Here is an 18245-nt window from a genome sequence, read left to right as displayed (position 1 = left end):
TATTTTTGTCTTCTGGTAGCATACATAATATCTTCCAGCACCATGAACACTAGTCAACGGGTGATGCTTATAGTTGGGAATCGGCTTGATTTTTCTGTGTTGGATTGCATAAGTGTGTGGTGTCTTCAGAAACAGTAACCAGTAGCCTTAGCAATAGCCTATAAGGATTGTAGAGGTCTATAGGTCCACTTGGATTAATAAGTCAACAAGGTATAACCAATTTCTGGTGTTGTTGGCTTTACCTGTTAATATACGATGTCTAGATGGAGCATTGTCTCCCAGTATTAGTTGTCTCTTCCCATATTCCTTCTTTCTACACACCCTCTCCTTACCCTCCCCACTTAGTCTTCCTAATCTATTCTAGTTTCCTTTTTATTCCCTTTATAATTCTATATTTTATTTTCCCTTCTTTGGAAGATCCCCTCCACCAACCAGGTTCCTTACTAGCCACCTAACAACTTTGGTTATTCTAAATAAAATAAATATGTATACAGCATAAAAGCTAGCTTCCACATATAAGAGAAAATATGCAATATTGTTTAGGTCTCGGTTGTCTCATTTAGGATGATTGGTTCTAGCTCCATCAATTTAGCTGTGGATTTCATAGTTTCATTTTTCTTAACATCTGAATCATACCATATTTTCATTTTGTATTTATCAGTTGATGGACATCTAGAGTTATCTAATTCATGACTATTATGAATAGAGACACAATGGTAGTAGATGAGCAAATACCTCTGTAGTGAGATGTACAATTCTTTGGGTATATACCCAAGAGCCATATAACTGGATTTTGTGGTGTTTGCTTTCATTCCTTGACCAGTGTATATGGAGTTATGTGATGGATTGATTGAGCATAAAGAATAAAGGATGTCTACTTTTTGATAACTAAGACATGTAAATCATGGCAAGTAACATGGAATGTGCTCAAAAATCTTTCAATGTAATGAAAATTTCAACTATAAAAGTTTTAGGGAGGCCTGGGGATGGTGGCACATCCCTTTAATCCCAACACTAAGGAGACAGAGGCAATCGGATCTATATAAGTTCGAAGCCAGCCTGGTCTACAGAACGAGTGCCAGGATAGGCTCCAAAGCTACACAGAGAAACCATGTCTCAAAAAAAGTTTTAGGGTCTGGAGAGATGACTCAGTGGTTAAGAACATTTATTGATTTTACAGAGGACCCATATTCAGTTCACAGACCCAACATGGCAGATAACAAACATCAACACCTCCAGTTACAGGGGAATCAACACCTCTTCTGGATTCCATGGGCACTGGCATGCACATAGTGAACAGACAAGCATGTAGACAATACACTCATACACATAAAAATAAAAATAAACAAGTATGTCTATCTGAAATTTAAAATTGTTAAATGTATTATTTTATGTGTATGGGTATTTTGCCTGCATGTATGCCTATGCACATGTGTACCTGTTGCCTGCAGAAGCTGAAAATGGTATCATATTGCTTAGAAATGGAGCTATGGTTGGTTTTGAACTGCCATGTTGGTGCTGTGAATTGAATCCAGGTTCTCTAGAAGAACAGGTAGTAGGCTTATCTGCTAAGGTATGTCTCCAGCCCTGTAAAAATATCAATTCAAAAAAGGAAACTATATTATTTGAGCTAACTGAAAGGTTGTTTATGCTCAAAAACTCTGTATGCTAAATGGAAACAAGTGTTCATTGCTTTATCTCTGGAAAGGAAATAAAAAAGCCAGTGGTATGTTTTCTTATCTTGTTGTTATAACAGATCTTTGAGTGAGATTTTTGAACTCCACTGTCAGATCAACCTGGGTTTGAATGTCATCTCAGCTACTAACTAGTTATATGTCTGTTGATCATCTTATTCATAAAGTAAGACTAATAGTAATATCTAATTTTGGCATTATCATAAAGATCCAGTAAGCAAAATACAGAAAACATTGAGCCAGCAGTAGGCACTCTGCAAATGCAATGACTCTTCCCTTGATGTACATAGTAAAATGGATGCAAGATTTGTCTTTAGATTTTGTGATTTGGTCAATATTTTCTAACAGCTTTGTTCTCCACTTTTCCCCGTTTTAAACAGATTCAGAGACATATTGTGTGTTTCAAGACAAGAAGTATAGAGTGGGTGAGAAATGGCATCCCTACTTGGAACCTTATGGACTGGTTTACTGTGTGAACTGCATCTGCACAGAGGTACAATGCTTTATGACATAGGATTTCTCATTCCATTCCTTAGCACACAGGGAGGTTATAAGTGCTCATTTGGCCAGGTAGCCTAGGTGATTAAAAACCTAAAAGATATTAGCAAACACCCAGGCATCATAGCACATTCTATTATCTCAGCACACACGAGGTACAGGCAGAAGAATGAGTAGAATGACCATTCTTGGTTACATAGCAAATTTGAGATTTACTTTAGAGAGAGCTGGGGAAAAGAATGGGAACAAGATTGCAAGGAATATCTTGCTTTTTCCCCCTGTTAAAGTTTGGTTGTGAAGCAAACTTTTTTCTAATTTAAATTAAATTAAATAAACTTAAAAGGTTTGGTTTGTTTTTCTTAAACTTAGTGAATATTTACTATAAATAAAATTCTGTAGCCTTTTGGACTAATTATATGGGACATAATTGGAGAAGGTAGAGGAGTAATATAGTAGGAAAATTAATCTACTCTCTAGATGACAGTAGAAACAACCTTAATTGTGGCAATAAATAATGTCTCCAGACATATTTAGTTGCCTTGATAAAAACCACACCATTAACCCATTTGGGGAGGAAAGTCTCATCATAATCTTTAGAAACTGGGAATTCTGAATGCATAGAATGAACTACTATAAGGGCTGCATGTAACGCCTGTCATGTGCCCAGCTAGAGCAGGCACAGTCACTCACAGGCCTGCTCTTCTGCCATTTGAACAGAACTTCTGGCTTTTCAAATTTTTACCATGTATAAAACACCCTCCAGGTATTATAATGGCAGTGTTATTCAGGGTTTGTGGAGTTTTAGCTTCAAGGTAGCCAAATTTCCAGACTCTAAAGTGAGCCACCTATGGTACATGGTGTGTTGGATAATTTACCTATAAACTCTCTGAGATTCCTTCTAAAACAGGACAACAGTGTCTGGCATGGCAGAGCACGCCTGTGGATCCCAGCACTCAGGAGACTGAGCCAAGGAGGATCATGAAATTTGAGTCTACCTCTCTAAAAAAAACCATAATGATATTACCTATTTCATATGTTGTAGTAAGGATTAAATTCATTAATTCACCTAAAACAATGTCTGAGTGAGAAGTGCTAACTGCTACTGTCATCATTATCATTATGGTTATCAGTGCTCTTACTGATCTCTGGAGTCTAGAACAAAATTCATTAAGATGGAATTTTCTTCTCCACCAGAACTATGCTTTCTCATGTGCTTCTGAGATCATCTCTGTATGCTACTACCCGACCCTGAGGAGAGTGGTACATTAAGAGCCTCTCTGATGTTTCCAAATGCAACATTACAAAACTTTATTCTAGAAAGCACATGAGGAGAAGGAAGAGTTGTGGTAAGGTGACTCCAGTCTAAGTAAAAGAAGCCTGCCTCTTTAAGTGGCTGGGGCTTGTATTAAACTGAGCATCTGGGGACTGATTAACTGCCTGGTATGGCATTATTTTGTCAGATTCTTGACTCAGTACATTGGAGATGGACAGCTAGCCCTTGGGGGCCAAGGCTTTGAAGTCCACAAGGCAGTGAAAATGTTAACATGATCCCGATGCCAACAGCTTACACACTAGGCATACTCTTTCTCTGTGCACTTCACCACCCGTTACCCTGAAACAACCTGACAGATGCAAGTTACCCTTCCTTCAGATGAATTATGGATGGGAAATGTAAATGCAAAACATATTTCCAAAGCTTGCTTTCTTTGGGCAATGACTGAGAGCTGTCAGAGTTGGGATCATGTATCTCTAAGTCATACAGGGACCAGGTTGCCTCATCCAGACATACTAGCTGATCAGCTCAGTTTCTAGTTCTAGCTTGTTCTCAGAAACAAATGTTGGCTGCAAAGGGAAATGAGGAGAGGAGTCACACAGCCTACTGAATCAAGGAAGTTGGTTCTGTAGAAGCCAAGGACTCACATGCTAGGGATGTCTCTTTGCCAGGGCTGGGAAGCAGCTCTCAGGGGACCTATTACTCACCACCCCTTCTCTTCCATGGCATCAGGCAGGTGGTTGTGAAATCAGAATAGACTCTTGAAAAATCCATGCAGCTAGAATTGGGAAGGGTAGAACTATCACAAAGTCAAGCCAGAGGAAGCCTCCCATAACTGGGACTGTGTTGAACCCAGCCTCAAAAAAAGTATGCTGATATGCTTCCAATCAACCCAGCAGAGGTGCTAAGAGCATTTTTTTAAAAGAAGGATGATTGCACTCAGATTCTTGGGAATGCATTATTCACTGTCTGGGTGAGTCCCTGCATGACTGTTTCCCAAACTGGCAGAATCCCAGTGACCTTTGAAATACATTTCTTCTCTTTTTCTGCCTTCTCTCTTTCAGAATGGGAATGTGCTTTGCAGCCGAGTCAGATGTCCAAGCCTTCATTGCCTCTCACCCGTGCATATTCCTCATCTATGTTGCCCCCGTTGCCCAGGTAATCCAGTTTGTCTCTGTTCCTCCAAGCTGTGTGTCTCTGTTTTCCCTCTTCACCTAACCCAGTTAATCTTTCTAAACTCCTCCAGAAGGGAAACTTCCAGTCAGGAAAACAATAGACCACTTTTAGACAACTTAAGCTGCTCCCCTAAATACACTTGATAGCCCAAATGGGACACATTCTGGGTTCTAATATGTTATTGGGTACCCAGTAACAGATTTTCATTGGGCTTTTAATCATTTGAAAGGGAATGAAAAGGGAAAAAAGGAATTATAGCTATAAACAGTCTCTTCCTGCCATGGCCAGTGGGTAACAGGGGGGTTGTATCATTGTGGCACGTGTCCTATACAATTAGTGCTGGAATTGCATCCAAGCATAGCTTCAAAATGATGAAGAGCTATTCATAAATCAAAGGAACTGAACCAGTAAGGTTTATAGCAGTATAAAGCTGCCTGCCTGCTGAGCAGTCACCTCCTCCACACTGTACGGTTATTAGGTACACACTGTTAAGAGTAAGTCTGGGGAGAGCCAGCTAGAGGCTTTTTCTCAAGGTTGTTAGGAAGGCTACTTTCACAGTGTGTGGTTAGGGTATTTTCTGAGGTATATGACCCCTCCATTACACTTTATTCTGAAATGACTTGGGTCTAGTCCCTGCACCATGGAGAAATTCAGAGAATGCCTGTCAGCCCAATGGCATTCCAAGGGACAGTTATCTAACTTTGAGATCTGCAAAGTCAATGCCTTCCTACCCTCTAGGTTATGCTGCAGAACAGAAGAATTGTTAAGGTGCAGGTTCTTGAGTGGACTTTTGGAAGTAAGAGAACTCTTCAAAATTAATTGCAGGATTTCATTTTACTGTGTACTGCTTTATTGATATTACTTTATAAAGTATGCTTTTCTGTCCTAGTAAATACAATTCAACAAACATAAGCATTCTTTTTCCCAGGTGACAAAATATCACACACAGATCTATCACTTTAAATGTTGGTGACGATAATATCAGCTTCAAGAGACAAGGAATTGACCAATCTAAAAGTTACTTTACAGAGTAAATTCCTACATGAGCTTGCTGTTTTTTGAATGTGTTCATTTGCTTCTGCTTAAGCTGGATTGAAATGGTATAATATACAAGAGGCTCTTGTAAATGAGAGAGTAGTATTTCTGATTAAATGGCTTCTCTGGAAATCTTTTCTTTAGTCTGACAGATTGCCTACTAAATCACCATAAAAATCTCTCCAAGAAGTCTCACAAAGTGGTCTAATGTAATAGGAACTTATCTAAAACACACTTTCTTAGATCGTGAATCATTGGTAGAACACAATTATTGACAAAATGGAAAGTAGAGGCTAGCAGCTATTCTAAGAGAAAGGGGAAGTGTTAAGACAATTGAGATTGTAAATGCCCAGAGGGAAAAGGTACACAGAAACAAGCTTGTTCTTCCTTTCCTTGCTCTTGCAGTTTACTTCTGAGAAAGTTGATGTTTCTTCTTCATTGTGCAAGCTATTTCTGTGAGTAGTTGTGCCAAAGTTCTGTAATCCTTACATGCAAAATATCTGATGTTCTTATTCTTGAATGGTAGTTTCACTGAGTATAAAATTTTAGGCACATGCTCATTTTCCCTCAGCACTTTCAAGTTATTTCTAAACGACTTGTTTGTGGATAAAAATAAGTATTTGATTTTAGTTCTGATTTAGGGTCTTTTCTATCTTTCATCTAGAAAGATTTTCCCTTTTACTTTGATGAACATACTAAAATGTTTTTGTGTATAACTTAGTTTCCTTTAGTCTGTTTGGTATGATTGCTTTTTGGTGATTTTTTTTGACACAGGGTTTCTCTACATCACTCTTACCGTCCTTTAAATCACTATGTAGATCACGCTGGTCTCAGATTCATAGAGATTCACCTGCCTCTGCTTCCCTAGTACCAGGATTAAAGATGTGCATGAGCATGTCTAGTGGTATGGTTGTTTTTCAGTCTAAGTGCTTAGAAATCTATTTGTCAGTTATCATTTTGTAAAAATAATCATTTCCCTACATCAGTGGTTCTCAACCTTCCTGATACTCTGACCTTTTACTACAGTTCCTCATGATGTAGTGACCCACCAAGCATAAAATTATTTCATTTCTACTTCATAACTATAATTTGCTACTGTTATGAATCGTAATGTAAATATCTGATATGCAGGGTATCTGATATGTGACTCTTGTGGAGGTTGCAACCCAAAGGTTGAGAAACATTGCATTATATTGGTTTCTTATTGTTGAATCTCTCTCTGTCTCTCTATCTCTGTCTCTCTCTCTCTCGCTTTCTCTCTCTCTCTCTATCCATCCATCTATCTATTTATCTATCTTCATTTATTTTTTGAGTAGTCTGCCACGGACAACCCAGTGGGGTTTGGGAGTCCCATGGCATGAGGGTCCTCGAAGACTAGGTGTGTAAGGATTTGGCAGAGACAAACAGAAACAAACACAGAGGCAGTTTGAATCTGAGTATATTTTGCAGTTCTCAAACAAGGCTTTTTTTAGTTTTTTGAGAGAGTGTTTCTCTGTGTAGCTTTGTAGAACAGGCTGGTCTCGAACTCTTTGCCTGTCTCTGCCTACCGAGTCCTGGGATTAAAGGTATGCGAAACCAACACCCAGTCCCAACAAGGCTTTTTAATAGAGATGTTTTCTCAGGGGATGTTTTTGTTAAGCAAACTCAATCATATGACATTATTGTTACTTGGCACAGTAACGCAGAAATCCAAAACATAGAATCATCCTTGTCCTTGTTTAACATAGAATCATCCAAGGCTAACCACATATTTCTTAAATCAAATTAATATATTTTAAGGGGAATTATTGTTCAACATATATTACCTAGTTCATGTGAGTTTTTGAAATATTGAGCTATTTTGACTATTTTAACTCTTTCTTATTAAAAGCTTCCTTTACCAGACACTTAAGCACACTCTCAATGACATATGTACAGTTATATGAAATTTTATTGTTGGGAAAGTTTTTACTATTTGTACAAACGTGAATGACGTGAATGGTTTGGAAAGCACTGGTTTTTCTGGAGATGAGGTCATGGCTAGTGACCCCATCTCAGGGGATGGTTTCTTATCTATTTCTTTTGTTTAAAATGTCAGCATAGGCTTTTAGTAACATTTTGTTAATATGAAAAAGGAATAGAAGAACAAACAGAAATTGCCATGAGAATCACAGCCCAATATTTTTCTCTGACTGAGATTTCCACAACCAGTTCCAGGACACCTCCTTCTTTTGAAGCTATTGTCTCAGTCTGTGGAACTTGTCACACAAAATTTACTGGATTTGGTGTGACACTAGTCCTCCTGCCTCAGCCTCCCCAGTGCTATAAAATGTCTCTCATGTGTATTTTTGCACCCCATTTAATTTGTCCTCTGTGTCTCCTTATATCTCCTTTGCTTTTTTATTTCACATATTTCCCACAGTGATACTTCATCAATTTCATTCTATAGTTTATAAATTCCTTTCATATGTACTATTTAGACAACATGTTAGGTTTTGTTTATTTATCTTATTTTCAATAACTGTGTTTTCTTCCAAGTTTTTTGGATTTTATTTTTAAAATGTTGAAATGTTATTGTGTAATCATGTTATAATTTCTTGGGATTCACTCTTTTTTGTTTTGTTGTTTTAAGTATTTGAAATTTTCTCTAGGTTGAAATATTTATGGTTTTTTATATGTAAATTCTCACTTTTTGCAGTTTCTTGATAGCTTGCTTAGTTTCAATTTTTTCTTTTTCTAGATATTGTTTAAAAGCTTATTCTCCATGAGATTTTATCTGGAATGAGCACTTTCTTCCTTCACAAGTGATTATTTTAGTTCTTTTGACATTATTCCTGTCTTGATATTTTGTTTCTACTTTTGTTTTAATTTGTAGTACTATTGCTTCATAATGTTCTTGAAGTAGGACCTCAACTACAACTGGCAACCTTGGATAATCAGTTTATTTTGGGAAACAACACAGTGTGGGCAGAATTATGCTGGAGCCTTTTTAGATGTGAGACATGGGACCTTGGTTCCCAGCCATGTTAGTCACATTTTTATTGTTATGACAATAAATGTAAGAAAACTCAAATTAACTGAAAAGAAAAAGGGTTATTGTGGTTCACCTTCTCAGAGGTTCAGTCTAGGGTCATTTGGCTGTGTTGCTTTTGGACTTATGAAGGCTAGCATGATGGGATGTATTGAGTGAAAGAATCTGTTTATGCAGCATCAGGCAGGCAATCAGGCAGGGAGAAAGAGGAGAGACAGAGATCAAGGTTTCAATATTTCCTTCAAGGAAATTCCTTCTCACCAAGATCTAACTTCTTTCCACTAGGCCCCACATTCTAAAGGTTTTATTCAATCTTAGTAGTGCAATATATTGGCACCTAAGCCTTCAACATTAGGTCTTACAGGAACATTAAAGATGCAAACCACAACACCAACATCACAAAGAAGCCATGTGCAGACTATAATTCCATGTTTGGCTGTGTAGCCATACCTATTTGTGTGTTGTCCCAGCTGCCAGCTGACAGGTTGATTTGGCTCTAAGTTATTACTGCACTCATCTACATATGATTCCACAAAATATTTCACTTTATTCTTATGGTTTTTAACTTAGTTTCAAATTTTCATTCTTTTTATTTCCTTTTAGCTTTGTATCATCATAGTTCTTCATTTAGAAAAGAACCAAGGGATTTTTATGTGTTCTCTTTGCCATATTGAACCAGAGTGCAAGTAGTTACCTTTTTCTTTCTATTAAAATAAAACAAAAGCAAATGGTTCAAATCATAGTGGACAAGAGGGGTTTGATAAAAGGAAGAATTTTGCTATGCAGTTTTTTTTTTATCACAGTTCTACCATATGGAGGTTTTTCATCTCTTCACTGAATATTTCTAGAAATATCTATCTTCTCTTTTAGGGTAAGGAAGTAGTAAGAAAGAATAGGAACATGATGAAACTTCTTTCCATTTGCTTTTATATATAATTTTGCCACCCAGAGAAAAATTTTCTATTGACCAAGATCCTAAACCATGATTTTTATCTAAGATTCTTAATGTTTATTCCATGAGAGTTTGCTATTCAGAATTAATAAGTTTGTGTTCTGTTGGAGGTGTTCCAGCATTCCTAGGTTATTAAAGGGCTGTTACAAAATGGCCAAAATAGCTGATTTGATCTGGTTACCAGGAACCTAATCCACAATGTTTTCTTTCTGCTAGGTGTGAAGACATTTGGCTCTTCGGCATGATTTTATTAGTGATAGGGACATAGTGGCTTTGCCTCCCTCACCGCAGTCTTTTTAATTCCTAGTGGAGTAAGAAACCATCTTTCCCAGTGATACACTGTATTCTCATAAGGGAAAAACTGGAAATCCTATGTCATTTCTCTTTTACCTGAGTTGGGAGTGAGCTTGCAAACATGGGCATTTATGCTCTAAGGTAATAGGTGAATTTCTGAAAACCCTCACTTTTCTGCCAAATTATGCATTGAAAAGTGACAGGGCTTTCAAAAAAAACAAGATTGGAGTAAACAACTCATGAGCTATGAAATCTATAACTGGAATACTAACAAAAAGTATGCTAATAAAACACTAGTGGAGCTTAAAGGGCTTCTTACATTTGCAATAAAGGAATATTACAAAATTAGAGACTCCACCTTTTAAAAATAGTTACAATGTCTTACATTGAGGAAAAGGAAGGGCTGAGGCTGCCGAGTTATAAACAAGAGAAAACCCACCTAATTATAAACACTTTAAAAAAGAAAGCAGTCCCAAATCTGAGCAGAGAGGAACGTAGGATGAATGAACTAAGATGGGGCATTATACCTCTTCATTGTCCATTGAGTGCAGCCGAGTCAGTATACTTGGCATTTGGTTACTATCACTTGGCAGTGCAAAATCATATGTACAAATAAAGGCAATTTCTCCTTTGCTGTTATGTAACCTTTTACTCTTATGTAACACACAAATACGTAGATTGACATTTTATAAATCCATATGCTAGCAGAAATAAACTACATGAGATGAAGTAGATGTAGTTTTTTTGGTCTTTGACAGTATAGAGGAAGTCATAAAAACCACATTGCCACTATTAATCTATCTTTTTGTGGTTCAACATTAACTACATGCATTTTGCTTGTCTTTGCTCCCATTCCATACATTTAATCAAATGGCTGTGTCTTTCACTTCCAGTGTTAATAGTAACAAAACTAGAATGTTTTTATTGTTCCTTTTAGTTTTTTTCTTTAATTTTTTACAGTAATACGACAGAGAGATCTATTTATTTTTGTTCTAGTAAAATCCACATAACATAAAATTTACCACTTAAAAGTATCCAACATTTAGAACATTGGGCAAGTGTCACCACTAGTTTATATCCTGAAAATTTTTACCATCCCTAAAGAAACCCTAAATGCATTGCATAGTTACTTCTCATTCCCCTTACCCTCAGCTCCTATGGAGAGCTAATCTACTTTATGAATCTGTGGATTTGACTATTCTGAAGTTCTCAGTAATGAATCCATTCAGTAGGTGGAGTTTGGCTTGTGACTTCTTTCACTTAGCCTTGAAAAAAACTGTTTTCAAGGCTTTCATCCATGATATAGCATGTGCCAAAATTTCCCTCCTTTTTATGGATGAATAATATCCATGGTATGGTCATACCACTTGCTTTAGTCACTGTTATGTTGCTGTGAAGAGACAACATAACCAAGGCAACTCTAAAAGGAAGCATTTAATTAGGGCCTTCTTACGGTTTCAGAGGGTTAGTCCATTATCATCATGGCAAGGAGCATGATGGCACACATCGGGCTGGAGCGGTAGCTGAGAGCTACATCCTGATTTGTAGGCAGAGAAAGAAGTCAGGGAGAGGAACTGACAAAGACACTGGCCTGGCATGGGCCTTTGAAACCTCAAAGTCCATCCCCCAGCAATACACCTCCTCCAACAAGGACACACCTCCTAATCTTTCCAAACACTTCACCAACTACAGACTAATTATACAAATATATAAGCCTATGGGGGCCATTCTGATTCAAGTCATCACACCGCTTGTGCTTATCAGTTCATTAGTTGCTGTTCATTTTGGTTGATTTCACTATTTGGGTGTTGTGAACTATGGTACTATTAATATTTGGCTATAAGATTTTATGTATCATGTGTTTTTAGTTCTTTTGATTAGATAACTAGTAGTGGAACTTCTAATTTCTAAATCATACTAGAATCTTCAAATTTTCAGGCTGTTTTTGATTTTTTGTTTTCTTTATTTTAATTATGTAGTGTGTAGTATGTGTTCATGTATATATGCATGTTTGTATGTAAGAGGGAGTGTGTGTGGGTACATCTGTGTTTGTACACACAAAAGCCCAAGGTTGAAGTTGAATGACTTGCTTGATCACTCTCCACCATATGTATTGAGAGAGTATCACTTAGTAAATGACTCATCTGGCTAGCCTGGTTGCTTCAGGTATTCCCTCCTCTTGCTCCCTGTTCTGGGATTATAGCTGGTCCAGTACCTGCCTTTCTATATGAATTGTGAGGATCTGAAATCTTGTTCTTATGCAACGCCCTCCATCTCCTTTAGGCTCATCCCTTCCTTCCCTCCCTCCCTCTGTCCCTCCCTCCCTCTGTCCCTCCCTCCTTATCTCTCTCTCTCTCTCTCTCTCTCTCTCTCTCTCTCTCTCTCTCTCTCTCTCTTTCTCTCCTGCTTTTTATTTTTGCCATTACCTATTTCTGCTTATCATTCCTTTCTCCTTACTTCCTGTGTTATTTTTTTGAATGCTGCATTCACCTACCTTTTGTATTTTATTGAAAAAGTTGACGACCTTTAAACAGTCAATTATCTTTTATCCTTTTTCTCTAGTAGATAACTCCTGTAGTTGTGGTATGAAGCATGATCAACTCAGAGAAATTTCTTTCCTTTTCTTCTTCCTTCCTTCCTATCTTTCTGATTTGTATTTTAATTACAAATTTCTCCCTTCCATTTCCTTCTTCCAAAGCCTCCCATATACTGCTCTCCACTCTCCTTTAAATGTATGACTTCTCTGTTGGGAGCTGCAGAGTACCATGCCCATAAGATGGTGCTGGTTTCCGCATTCTGCCAGCCCGATGGAGTGCTCTCAGTAAGTAAACAACTCCTTATTAGGAGTAAGGCCACATACCCTTCTAGATCTGCTTGGTGACAACCTATCCTAGCGTGCCACGTGGGTGTAGTTATTGGCCATTGCTGAGTATATAAAGCGCCGACTTCCTGGGGTCGGGGCCACTCCCTGTAAGCAAGTTTCCCGAATAAACTGTGAGAAGAAGATTCCTCGTTGCAGCATCATTTTTGCTGGTCGAGGGTGGTCACGACACTTCTCTTTTCTTTAGTTGGTATAGCATGCACATATGTGTTTGTATATACATATGTATTCCCAAATATAACCTGTTGAGTCCATACAATGTTACTTGCATGTTTACAAGGCTGGCTATGTGATACTGGACCACCAATTGGTATGCTCCTCCCTTGGGAGGGCCATCTCTCCTACTGCCACCTTTACTCAGTCACTTGTAGTTAATTGTATATGGTTGAGGTTTGTGGACATTTCCATCTGTGCAGTCTGGCATGTTCATTTGTGTCCTCCTTGTACATATCAAGTTGGGCAGTCATGTTGGTGAGACTCTATGCGTGTAGCTTCTGCAAAAGTTTAGCATGTAGTGAGGAGGAGGGGTTGACATGGTAAGAGAGAGATAAGAAAGGATGAAGGAGTATAATCAGAATTTATTCAGTATAAATTTACTAAATTGTCAAGAAATAAATTTATTTTTTAATTTTCACACATTTAAAACAAAACAAAATTATCGCTAGACCTGGTAGGTCATTGTTATAATATTAGCACTTGGGAAGTTGAGACAGGAAGATTGTGAGCTCAAGGCCAACTTGGGGCACATAATGAGTCCCTATGCCAACAAGCAAAACAACTTTGCCTGTTTGAGATCCAGGGTTAGTTCCTTATCATCTCCAAACAGCCACTGACATTTTTGTGGGCATAGTGGTATACATCTTCAATCTCAGAACTTGGGATAATGTCTTAGGGTTTCTATTGCTGTGAAGAAACACCATTACCGTGAAAACTCTAATAATGGAAAACATTTATCTGAGGATGGCTTACATTTCGGAGATTCAGTCTGTTATCATCATGTTGAGAAGTATTGCAGAATGAAGGCAGAGATGGTTCTGGAGAAGGAGCTGAGAATTCTACATCTGGATTGGCAGGCAGCAGAAAAGGAGAATGAGGCACACTGCACCTGGCTTGAGCATCTGAAAACTCAAAGCCCACCCCCAGTGACACACTTCCTCCAACAAGGCCACATCTCCCAATAGTGCCACTCCCTATGGGGGCCATTTTCTTTCAAAGCAACACAGAGGCAAAGGCAGGCAGATCTCTGAGCTGGAGGCCATCCTTGCTTACATTGTGAGTTACAGGCCAGCAGGGGCTACATAGTGGAGCCATGTCTCATAAAAAGAAAGAAACAAATAAATCCCCAAACATTTTGTTTGGGATCCAAAGCTACCCAGAAGTATAAAGATTCTGTACTGTTGGCCTCTGACAAAACTTTATCACTATTATTCTATCATTAATATCAGTTTTATTGCTCCTATAAATTTTGGTACAGATTGTAAAAGAACATGTCTACCACTCATCACTAAACCCTCTATCTACACTGACAGCTCTCTTAGACTCCTTTAATTATCTATGATCTTTATTTAGATAATTTTCTCATATTCCTGGTCCATAGACACTTTCTAAAATATGAAGTTTTATAACTCTTTTCAAGAAATTGTCACTTTGCTTCAAGTAAAGCATGTGAATTGCTTTCACCAATAGTTTGATTTCCCATATAAGAACAAGGCTTTTTAGGAACATTATGGCCTTATATAATTATATAACACAGAACTCTTCAGCAGATGTTAGCTGGCCCATTACAAAGGTGGAAAAGGCAGCAGCTACTTCAGAATAATTCTTTCACTTGTTTTCTCTATTCAGAAAACCCTTAGTGCTTGAGATATGGCTTAGTAGTTGAGAGCACTTGCTGCTTGTCCCAAGGAGCTGAGTTCAGTTCCCAGTACTCCTACAAGGCATCTCACAGCTATTTATAACTCTAGCTCTAGGAGATCCAATTCCTCTGGTCTCCATAGACTCCTGTACTAACATGTGCATACCCAAATGTAAAAACAGCACTGTGACACCCACACACATAATAAAACATTTTTAAAAGAAACCTTCACTATTATAATAAATTTTCTAAATCTGGGTGATGTTTCACAAAGTTTCCTCTAAGAAACATGACTTTATGGGGTGATAATAGAATTTATTAGAGAAAATGTTTGTATTGTCAAGTGTACTTGGGTGTTTCAGGATTAGATTTAAACAGTCTACTTTCAGTGGAGGACTTCTCAGAGTATTACTATATTAACATGTATTAAACATCATATACATGCATAGGAAGCAGTGTGTCCCAAACTTGTTTAGTTAGCCATAGGACTTTGTAGGATTAGTGTTCTTAGATTTGTATTTTAGAAAGTGTTAAATTTATGTCATTCAATTACTGCAAGATGTATAAGTTATGACAATACTCTGTTAGGGGCTGAAGTACAGTTCAATTTTTAGACTATTTGCCTAACCTGCATAGAGCACCGAGTTTGATGTCCAGTATTATTTAAAACTGGGTGAGGTACCACATGCTTGTAATCTCAGCAGGAGGCAGGAGGAACAGAAGCTCAATGTCATCCTCAGCCACAAAGAAATGAGTCCAGTGAGATGCATGAGACACTGTTTGAAAGAAATAGTAGTTCTTTTTTGTTTGTTTGTTTTAAATAATTTATTTAAACTTATTTATGTGCATTGTTGTGAAAGTTCCAGATACCTGGAACTACAGACAGTTGTGAGCTGCCATGTGGGTACTTGGAATTGAACCTGGGACCTCTGGAAGAGCAACCAATGTTCTTTTTCCCTTTGTGTTATTTTATTTGTCCTTTATAACAACCTTTTGACATAAGAACTACTGTTATACCCATTTCATAGATGAGGAATTGAGGCAAGTGTCAAAAAACTAGGAGGGCTCTGAGGGTGTGATGCAACCAGTGTTCTTAACTGCTGAGCCCTTTCTACAGCCCCTGTTTGTTTCTTTGGGATAAGGCTTCATTCTTGTACCCTGTTTCTGTACTCTGGAATCCACTGTGTAGCCAAACTCATGGCAGTTCTCTGTCAGTCACCTGCGTACTGGGATCAAATGGATGAGCTACCATGCCCAATTTTATAGAGTACCTTGGTGTGGAAGTGGACCTTAGCAAATCAGGCTATTCTTCCACTAGTCTTTAAATAAGTACTCTTTATAGTCTAGCATGCTTAAGGGCAACCTTAGGGAATATGGTAAAATGTTGATTTCCAGGCCCCATACTAAAGATCCCGATCTAGTTGGACTGTTAGCTTCATACATTTAACCCACATACTCTATTAATTTCATCATTGGGATTTGAAAAGGCAGTATTGCCTCCAAGGGAGACTCTGGGAAAGGAGCTCAGGAGAGCACAGTAAGACTGCACTGTAGAGAGGATCCTGCAAATCTTCAAAAAGCTGTGGGCACCATGACAATATTTTGCTCATGCAGCATTTCCCTATGACTTAGCCTGCGGTGGCATACATACAGTGTACCATCTGGCCTGCCTTCCCCTGCTTTCCCGGTACTCCCACCCAAAGACTTGCTTTCTGTCACCATGCACTTCAGAGGCGCTGGCCGTCATCTCCAGAAAGCAAGACCCTCCATGGGGAGCTTCCCCTTCTACCCCACCCATTTTTCATGACTTGTTGTTGGCCAGAAATGAATGGCATTTCTCGGAATTAGCCCAGGAATTTCTGCTGATAAACAAATGAAACTCTCAAAGGGAAAAGCAATCAGCTTGAAATAAAATCAGTGTTTTCAACTTGGTTTGAAAGAAGAGTCTCATCTAGGGTATTTTAAGGAACGGATTAGTGAAATGTCCTTTAGTGGGTTTTCATCCTAGTTGGAGGCCGAACTCTTCGGCTAGAGCCCATCTCCTACTGCAGTATGCAGAAGAGGTGGTTAGTACATTGATTTCCTGTGCTCTGTGCTCTCAAGTCCTGGAAAGCCAGCACATCAGTCTCTCTCATCCCCACTTCCCTGACAAGTTCTGACAAAGTGTCATCATTTCAGTATCATTATGTTCAGGTAAACCTAGATTCCTGACTTTTTAATTTATCTGTCATGTGTGTGATATATGCATGTGTTCATGTGACTATGTGCTTGCAGGTGTGTACACGTGTATGTAAATGCATATTTCTGTGTGTAGGTCGGAGGTTGATGTCAGGTGTCTTCCTCCACCCCTGTCCACCTTCCTTTTTGAAATTGAAGGAGAAGCCTTAATGAGTCAGACTCTCCCTTTACCCAGGAGCCAGTGCTGCAGAGCACCGGGCCTCTGCTTAATAACCGGGAGTTCTCTAGTCATAGCAGAGGACATACTAGTTTCTAGGCTATTTTTCCAGCACTCAACTTTTACTTTGGGGTTAATTTAAAACCAATATGTTTTCAAAGTAACCAAATATTCTTGCTATCTGTTGCCCAGAGCCAAAGGGTTTTAGTTCAGGGTTTTGGATACAAAATAACTATAACCTAAAAGGGTTGCCAGATTATTTGTAGCCACTAAGATAAATAACAGTCTTTATTAGAATGATTTTTCTGATTTTTGTATTTAGACTTTTACGCTGTCAGCTGTTCCCTAAAAGTGATTTTTTTATACTGGCAGACATAAGGCGTCAGTGATCGAAATCTATTCCAAAAATGCACCTCCTCCTGTATTTGGTCATCCAAGTATTTTATTTTGTAATTGACTTGATGTGTTTATTGTCCCTTGTCATTGTCACATACACACTAAGGCCCAGAGGATGAGGAGGGGTTCAGCCATATCTGTATGTCTGCTTACAAAGTGTTTTGAGGAGTTGTCTCCTCTCAGAATTGAACAGAGAATATAAAGTATCAAAGCACATCCTCTAAGGAAAATCTCTCAATCCAGGTTTTCCACACCACCTCCACATCTGAAATGCTTGGCTTGCAGGTATATGCCACCATGCCTAACTTTTCTTTTCACATCAATGGGAGAGAAATGACAGTTCAAAAGCAAAGATAAGGAAAATGTTGTTCTACTTTTTTCTTCACTAACTTCCTTCCTGTTTATTCTTTTTATTTTTAAAGTTTTGATTACTTCATTCCTTTCTCAACTGTTATATAAAATATACATGGAATACAATTAATCAGTTAGGCCATTTTAGATTTACCATTCTGTGTCATTCAAAAACATTGACCTTGTTATATAAGCATCATTAGCATTAATTCTTATCCAGAATTATTTTGCTTTTCCCAAACTGAAACTCTGTATACATTAAACCCAAATCCCCCACTTTATCTTCTCTAAATGTCTAATGAATTACAATCAGTGTTCTGTCTCTGTGTGTTATAAGTACCTCATATAAGTGGAATTAGACATTCACACGATCTTTTGTCATTGATATATTTCATGTAACATAGTCTTTAAAGTACATCCATGATGCCTGGTCTC

At 38.1% G+C, this 18245-nt stretch overlaps 1 protein-coding gene across 6 annotated transcripts in view; it reads left to right on the top strand.

The window, feature by feature from the left end:
* Positions 1 to 18245, top strand: part of Chrdl1 (chordin like 1) — a 110550-nt gene that overhangs the window by 21205 nt on the left and 71100 nt on the right. For all 6 annotated transcript variants that reach the window (XM_005082480.4, XM_013122332.3, XM_013122334.3 and 3 more), the window contains exons 3-4: positions 2075 to 2187; positions 4530 to 4623. In XM_005082480.4, coding sequence (XP_005082537.1) covers positions 2075 to 2187; positions 4530 to 4623 — 207 coding nt within the window. The remainder of the gene's footprint in view (positions 1 to 2074; positions 2188 to 4529; positions 4624 to 18245) is intronic.

This window comes from Mesocricetus auratus, unplaced genomic scaffold, assembly GCF_017639785.1.
Source record: "Mesocricetus auratus isolate SY011 unplaced genomic scaffold, BCM_Maur_2.0 Super-Scaffold_100003, whole genome shotgun sequence".
Lineage (NCBI taxonomy): Eukaryota > Metazoa > Chordata > Mammalia > Rodentia > Cricetidae > Mesocricetus > Mesocricetus auratus.
This window is presented reverse-complemented; position numbering and strand designations above follow the sequence as displayed.